Source organism: Nematolebias whitei, chromosome 9 (assembly GCF_014905685.2).
Source record: "Nematolebias whitei isolate Nwh7 chromosome 9, NemWhi1, whole genome shotgun sequence".
NCBI lineage: Eukaryota > Metazoa > Chordata > Actinopteri > Cyprinodontiformes > Rivulidae > Nematolebias > Nematolebias whitei.
In genome coordinates, this window is record NC_056506.1 from 31287543 (window position 1) to 31295878 (window position 8336).

An 8336-nucleotide genomic window follows, 5' to 3' on the forward strand; every position below is an offset into this window, starting at 1 on the left:
ATCAAAAGAAAGCAGTGTAAACTTCATTTCCTCTTGCTGCAGAATTGAAGAGCAGCTATTGCCGGCCCTGGGGTTACATTTTACTTTTGGTTTGGATCAGATGTTTATTTTGGAAACAAAATCATGTAAATCATGTGTGACAGCACTCTTGCAGTATTTTTCCTTTGTTTATTTTAAAGGATGTGCTATAAAAGTTAAAGGTTGAGCCAGCAAATACACAGTGTTAACACCGTGTGAATTCTGAGCACTACAAGTGGAATTTCCAGCGATTTAGTGAAACTTTATACTTGGACATGTGTACAGTAACACTTTTAACACTAGTGCTAACACATTTAAGGTATGCTTCCTGGTTTTCAAATACTCTGAAAAACCTAAAGGCATATTATTTTCCTAATGGACTGCTTATCACCCAACAGATCCAATTATTACTGTATTTTCCAAGTGTTTCATTAAAATCCATACAGGTGCTCATGAGCCAAATTAACGTCACACAGATAAATAAATAACCACAGATGAACCAAAACATTATCGCCTTCACCCTGATGATAAAGATGACATTGGTGATAATGATAATAATAATTGATAATGCATTGATGTAGGATTTTACCCAGTTCAAAACAGCATTGGCACAGACTTTTTATTCTGTCTTTTAGTGGAAAATAGATGTGACAAAACAACAACAACAAAAACCAGTTGAATAATAAATAAACATGCTTCTCACCTGTGATCAAATTTTCTCATCTTTCTGAGAGGTATGAGATGAAAATGGTTTTACTGATGGGTCTATGAAGACACCAACTGGACACATGAAGCAGTCTGCACCGTGTAACTCTTGAAGGCCTCAATTTGTAACTTGCCTTTGAAGTATTTTTGACAGAATTCACGATGAGCTTTAAAAAAAGGAAGACATTATGATCATAAGAGAGAATTAAGTGAAAGTGATGCATGTTGCTGTCACACGTAGTGAAAGTATACGGTGTGTTTGAAGCTGTTGAAGGATGATGTCACCATGTGTTTGAACTGTTTAGCACAACAGTTTATTTTTTAGCAACGTTACCTTAACACTGGCTTTCAGATCATCCAGCTCAAGGAACATCTTTTGAAACACTTCATACACATTTTTCAGTTGTTTTGGGAAGCTGAGGTTGAATGTGTATATCAGCTCCATGAGCAAGGCACAGGCTCTGGGAATATCTACATATGTTAGGACCTCTGTTCTCTCCAGGACAATCTTTGCACGTGCTGGATCAGAGTGATAATCTTCATCAGCTTCCTGTCACCATCCTGGTTGGTCAGAATTAATGTAAATATTTAAAGGGTTTGTAGTGGGCTGGAAAATGCCACATATAGTTATTTTATGTAAATACCCTCTCGTATCTATAGAGTTGAAAGTTTTTGGTCTCAATGTGTTGTTGCCATTTTTAAGTTCCTGACGTTCACCATGATCAGCAGGCAAACATCTTTGTCTCTGTGAAGTATAGTAGTTTCTGATTTACCTCCTCTTTGAAGAGTTCCTCCTCCTTTTCCCTAAGATACATCACATTAGGCCACAGATGGTGACCTCCCTTCTCGTCTCCACAGAATTGTCCTGTGAAAGAGAAAAACAATGTTGAACTGCTCCTCCATGAATTTGTTCTTGATAATTATCAATTATACACACAGATGTTGGTTCTCTAACTATCTCTCAGATCGGAGGCAATGTGTTCAACATAATGGTACTTCTTCCAGTTATTTAACGGTTAACAATGGCGTACCACAAGGCTCAGTCTTAGGACGCACCCTCTTTACAATCAACATAAGAAATGTAGAGCATCCCTGATGCATCCTTACATTTCTGTGCTGATTACACAGTTGTTTATTGCTAAGCTAAAACAATTGCTAAGGTTTTCCAGCTTTTGCAATCTGCATTTGACACCATCCAGTCAGAATTGTTCCGTCTCAAACTTGTCCTAAAAGCCAACAAAACCAAAGGGATGTTGTTTTCAAACAGGAAGTCAGTCCCAGCAGTTCTTCCTTTGATTTTTATCCTCGAATGGTGCCCCTGCGATCCCTACAAATATTTGAGTATCTTGGTCGATTTGCATCGCTCTTTTAAGCTTCACATGGAAAACTTGGTGAAGAAACTGAAAGTTAAACTGGGTTTCTTTTTCAGAAACAGATCCTGTCTAGGGCAGCATGGTGGCACAACTGGTAGAGCTGCTGCCTCTCAGCGAGCAGGTCCTTGGTTCAAACCCCGGTCCAGGGGCCTTTCTGGGTGGAGTTTGCATGTTCTCTCCGTGCATGCGTGGGTTTTCTCCGGGTGCTCCGGTTTCCTCCCACAGACCAAAAACATGCATGTTAGGCTGATTGGTAACTCTAAATTGTCCCTAGGTGTGAGTGAGAGAGTGAATGGTTGTTTGTCTAGTTAGTCTCTATGTGGCCCTGTGATGGACTTGCGACCCGTCCAGGGTGTACCCCGCCCCTCGCACAGTGATTGCTGGACATGGTCACCAGCGACCCCCGTGACCCAAAATGGAATAAGCGGGTAAAGATAATGGATGGATGGAGATCCTGTCTAACTCTGAATGTAAGGAAATGCTGTAACTGCAACTTTCCTCCCCTACATTGACTACAGCGACATTATTTACATGAACGCTCCTACAAGCACCCTGCAGATGTTGGACACTGTCTATCACGGTGTGCTAAGATTAATAACTGGCTGTAACTACCGTACCCACCACTGCACCCTGTATTTACTGGTTAACTGGACATCTTTAACTTCACGTTGACTCTCCCACTGGTACATTTTCATCTTTAAATCACTTCTTGGTCTGTTGCCTTCATACATCTCCTCCTACATGTCTCTGCGTGAGTGCAGCTACAGCGTGCGCTCTCAGGACATTATTACCTGCAGTGTTCCCTCAGTGAGGACTGAACTAGACAAAAGGGCCTTCTCCTACTCCACTCCTGCTTCTTGGAATATCTTGCAAAAAGATCTGAAGCTCTCAACCTTGACCTCTCTAAGTGGCTTCAAACATCTGCTAAGTTCCCGGCAAAAACCAATGCAGACATATTCCTGATTTTGAAGTTTTCTACATCGCTTTACAACCTAGATGTTTTTGTTTTATTTTTTCAAGACCATTTTCTTTCATTTGTTCTCAATTTGTATCCTTTTCATGATTGTCTACCGTTGTCATCATTATTTGATAAAATCAGATCTTTCTTATAAATGAGTCCACAAGGCTCAATGAGACTAATTTGTATAAATAAAGGTTGAATGAATCCATCCATCTATTATCTTTACCCACTTCCTCCTTTTCAGGTCGCAGGGCACATCAATTTTTTAGTTTTACTTTGTATTTTTTTTTCCCATTTTATTATTATCTGATGTAGCATTTCACTGTAACAAATTAAGAGTTGAAAACACCTTTTACTAGACCAACTTATTAAATTATCAACTCATCATGTGCTTATGTAACAAACGTTATTTTTATGCTGAAAAAGCTTTTGCTTTTGAGCTATACCTACTAACTCCATGAATCATTTCTTTAGAGTGTATGAGTGTAAGGTATGTGTGCATGCAGTTACTAAAGAAGATCATAAATACTGAGACAAGAGTTGTGAAATCACACGTGCACCTGCGTCTTCACCGCGACTTTGATGGACACCGCGTCTTCTGCTGCTCTGATCTCAGGAAGCTTCAGAGGAGCTGTGTTTATGAAATGTTGATCACAGAGGCTTTAAATAGACCTCAACATCTGTCGGCACTAACACAGACACAGAACGGTGCATGAGTAATGACGCGAGCTGAGCAACCACGTTTTTCAAAGTGTGGGAGCAAACTTGTGTTTCACTCACTGCATTCTTGATTTTAACAGAAACATCACTCCTGGCACTCAGACAAATGTTAACTTTAAGTTGATCAAGTTTCATTTTATTTCAAGTTAAAAACTAAAACATTCATAGGATAAATAAATGCAAAAGCTTTAACTCAACCTGTAAGCCACTAATTAGAAATAAATGGAAATGTGATGTAAAGTCAGTTCTTTAAAGTGTTGAAAACTTCTTTCTGATTGAAACAGAATCAAATAAACTGATCATCTATGGCAGGTTTTCAGCTATCAGCTCTTGGAGAACCATCTTCTTGGTGCTCCAATGTTATGTTTAGCGTCCTAATGAGCTTTTATTGCTACTTTTCATGAATTCAAATAAAAAAATGAGAACAAATTATGTTTTTGAAACACGCTGTTACGAACAAATCCAGGGAAAAACTTGAAAAGCGCTTCATAAAGACTGTGAGGAGGTCTGGCTCCTTGGGAGAAAAATATCATGAAACTAAGAGTTATATGAAATATCCATAATAAACACATACAAAACAGACAAGCAAGTATTTTAAAAAAAAAACTTTATTATATTGAGCTTTTTTATGTGCAACAACTACATTTTTCGTATAAAAATAAAATTAAATAAACAGAATATATTTACAGGGCTCTTACAACTGAGCTGATAACAAAGTTTAAAGTGATATATGTAATATTGTCAGCGAGCTTTTCAAAGTTTATCCAGTTACATAACAGGAAGAGCCTCCTGTGTAACATAATAAACCTGAGAAGGAGAACATCTTGGGGCGAACATCAGAGCTTCGAGGTGTGGGACGGCTCCTGTGTTTGGGCGTTCTGATGAACTTTCTGTGCTTTATATCTGCAATGGGAACAGATGGAGAATGTGTTACTTCTTTTTGAAACATTAGAGCCTTAGTTCTTTATTTCATACGCCTGAAGAATCTCACCTTATGCGGTTGATGCAGGTCATCACCCACTCCAGAGCAGGGTCGGTGCAGGCTTTCTGTCCGCTCTTCAGGTGGAAACTACATGTTAAGAAAAGACGACGGGTTAATAAAAAATAATTAACGTATTGGTATAAATTTCAAGTTTTAAGAGACACATGGGATGATCATAATATTTTAGATGCTTACATGATGGCGCTGATTGGGCACATCTCTGTAGAAGTCTGCACAGAGTAGCCCTTGATGTTCTGACATCGTAATTTGCCCTTCATGTATGTTCGACAGCATCCGGGATGAGCTGAGGGGGAAAAGACAAAATAAAATCTAATTCGAGGTAAAATACAGAGTGATGCTGTTTCTGTTAAAGGCAGTGGAATGAAATGTGGAAGTGTAAAGTAAAACACGTACCTGCAGACGTTTGCGAGGCCAGCACACAAAGAGTAAGCAGCGTTATCGCCGTCACCGTGACTCTGGTGGACACCATCTTTATCTGAGCTGCTGCTGCTCTGGTCTGAGCTGTGGCCTGGTTTGCTTTCAGAGGAGCTGTGGCTTCAGACGGCTCATCGTGAAACCTTATATACCTGAGAGAAGCTGAAAAAACAGAAGAGCTCTGCCCACGGATTATGGTGCCGATCATCAGTAAAGCCCCAGCATTTTCCCCAAACAAAGATAAATGAGGAAGGTGAGGACAAAAAAAATGCCTAAAATGCCTACGCACATAAAAATTCACACAGCGTAGTTTGAATCGTATCTGTGAATTCCTTGTGCTGATTTGCTTTGTTTACTGATGCAATCAGTGTGAAAACCCCCAGATATGAACAGGTTTCTACACTTTGCACAGGTAATGTCGTTAGATTGGATCATAAATATCACTGATTAAATGTTTATCTCAACAGTCATCGACATCATATAAAGAGATTTCATTTATTTGCTTATTGTGTGGCTCCTTTTAGGAAAAAGGAGTTTTCAGGTCATTAATGAAAAATGTTTCAACCTGAGTGCTGTTCATTCAGCAAAACTTGGAAAATCATTACAGTCTGATTCTTTTTTGTTCTTGTAAATATTCAGAAAAGGTTTATTTTGTTTAAATTATTTATTTTTTTTGTCCAAAGAATAATCCGAAATTAACTTAATAAAAATTTAAAATCCTAAAAAAATTGAAGTTTGAAAGAAAATCCCCACATGCAAGAGGATTAAAAACAAAAAATCTATGTGCTCTCTCAGTATAAATGACTTAAATAACTTTTTATCTCTGCTCTGCTTATGTTTCTAATTAATTTTTAACTTAAAAAAAAGTTACACTTGACAAGTTCACATGGTTAATAATTAAAGCTCAGAGATCAAAATGGAAAAACTGTATATTCTTTCCAATAAAATGCAATGGAACGATATGACGATGATGTGAAACGCAAATAGGAGGCCCTAAACCACAATTTAGGTTTTGAAGCTGATTTGGCTTTTCATATTTGAGCATTTAAAATATTCAAAGAGGCCTAAACATTGATTATAAGCAAATGTTTAATGCAAATAAGGTTCAAGAGGTGCACACTTCTAAAACAAGACAGTCAGAGCTGAGTGGAAACACGTAATAAAAGTGAAAAAGTGACTCTGAGGACCTCCGTGCTTCGGTGTGATGTGGGTCGCTCAGTGGGCTGCTCTGAGATTCCACAGAGGTTGATTTCTAGGTCAGAGGAACACTTAAACAGGTATCCAAGACCCATGCACCAAAAGAAAAGTGCATTTAGAGCACTGAAATAGGTCACAATACAGAAAAAACTTGTATCATCAATTTTTCCACTAAAACCACAGCACACACCAGTTACATCCTGCCACATGCCTTCACAGCACATTTCAGGGTCCCAACATCATCACACATGTCTGGTTGATTGGCCTAAAGTGCATTTTCTAATATTCTTATAAGTTTATGTAGATTTAGACTTTTTAAATGCAGCAGTCGTATTACAAAAGCAAATGTCTGCATGCAGTTGAGAACAGATGTTTACGTACACCGTATAAAACACAAAACCATTTTTATTGTTGTCTGACATTAAATGAGACTAAAACTTCCCTGTTTTAGGGCTAGTTAGAATTCCCCCAAATATTTCTATTTGCTAAATGTTCAAATAATTAAAGCGATCACTTATTTAAGATTTTTTTTATTTCTTCAAAGTTGTAAATTTACTTGCATATAATTGTCTGAACAGATGAACCTGGCACCTTCAGACATCTGGAAACTGTATCCAAGGATTGGACGTCTACAATTCTCTTCCTGATATCTTGGCTGATTTCTCTTACTTTTCCCACGATGTGGCACAAAGAAGCAGAGTGTTTGAGGTGTGCCTTGAAATATGTTCACAGGTGTGCCTCCATATAATGTTGTCAGCTAGACTGTCAAAAGCTTCTAAAGCCATGCAACATCATTTGGACTTTCCCAAGTTGCTTGCACAGTAATTCGATTGCACGCAAGCTTCTGACTTTATAAAAGTAAATAAAATTCTCTCACTCGTTATTCTGGCATTTAACAAATAGACATAATTGTATGAATCATAGCTGATTGAAACAGGAAAGGTTTAGTCTGATTTCATGTCAGAGAGTGAGAAACAAATGATTATGTGTCTTTTTACACAGCTTATGTAAACCTCAAGTTTGAGCTGGAGCTGCTGGACACTGGAACTGTACATCCAGCTCAAATTAGGCAAAATTATGTTTCTGTTACTCTTTTTGCCATCTTATTTGTAAAAAAAATAAAATAAAAAATAAAAATCTGCATGCCTTTTTATAACTGTCTATTGTTGTCGCTGTTGTCCATTGTTGTCAGCTTTCTTTGTTGAAATCAGGTCTCTCTTGTAAATGAGTCCTCGAGGCTCAATGGGATTTACCTGTCTAAATAAAGGTTGAACGAAAAAAAGTAACTTCTGTCCAGAATGACTAATATGGAAAGTGATCACAATTAAAATACACAGTTTTTTTTATGCTTGAGTCACTAAAAACTTAATTTGTGAACAGATTTTTCAGTGTGTCTAACAGAGCCAAAGGAAAAGTCAAGAGGAGGAACTGAACTCTTTAAAGACGTAACATTTATACATGTATATGTATGCTTAGATAGGTTAATCATGAATGTAGTACTCCCTACCACCTTGTGCATGTAAATATTGTCTTTTTCCAAATTTGTGTATTTTGCTTCTCTTTTGATTATTTCATATACGTTCTTTTTTTCCGTATAATTAGAACATACAAAACTACTGGATGCCTCAAATTCACCCGAAATCAATAAAGTACCTACCAACCTATATTTGTCTTAGGATCAATATTTCATGAAAATTGAGTTCTCAAAACTTTAGATTGTCTTGTTGAGATCAATATCAGTGAAAACTTCAAGACTTCCTCCTACAGATAGAGATCTACAGTGTACCTTGTACTGTTTTATTTAAAGAGCTGACATTGCGATGTGTCATTCTGACAAATGGGCCACTGGTAGCAGTTAAGTAAACAAACAATCTATTGCTTTCTTTCTGGGTTTTACCATAAGCCCTATTAGCGTGAGACAGATTGCAGTATGTGAAAGCCATGA

General features: G+C 37.6%; 1 protein-coding gene across 1 annotated transcript; it reads right to left on the reverse strand.

Annotated features, from left to right (window-relative positions):
* Positions 1–4613: 4613 nt before the first annotated feature.
* Positions 4614–5255, reverse strand: LOC119414220 (C-C motif chemokine 20-like). The gene is made up of 4 exons (XM_037681319.1): positions 5174–5255; positions 4955–5063; positions 4769–4846; positions 4614–4680 (listed from the first exon to the last, which is right to left on the reverse strand). Exons 1-4 carry the CDS (start codon positions 5247–5249, stop codon positions 4614–4616), a joined length of 330 nt encoding a protein of 109 aa, XP_037537247.1. The 5' UTR covers positions 5250–5255.
* Between the last annotated feature and the right edge of the window lie 3081 nt (positions 5256–8336).

Excerpts from the sequence above, each read along its gene's own strand:
- LOC119414220 (XM_037681319.1), bottom strand. The coding sequence starts at position 5,249 with ATGGTGTCCACCAGAGTCACGGTGACGGCGATAACGCTGCTTACTCTT. Across the intron at positions 5,064-5,173 it reads GGCCTCGCAAACGTCTGCAG|CTCATCCCGGATGCTGTCGA; the intron begins GTACGTGTTTTA and ends TTTCCCCCTCAG. Across the intron at positions 4,681-4,768 it reads ACCTGCATCAACCGCATAAG|ATATAAAGCACAGAAAGTTC; the intron begins GTGAGATTCTTC and ends TTCCCATTGCAG.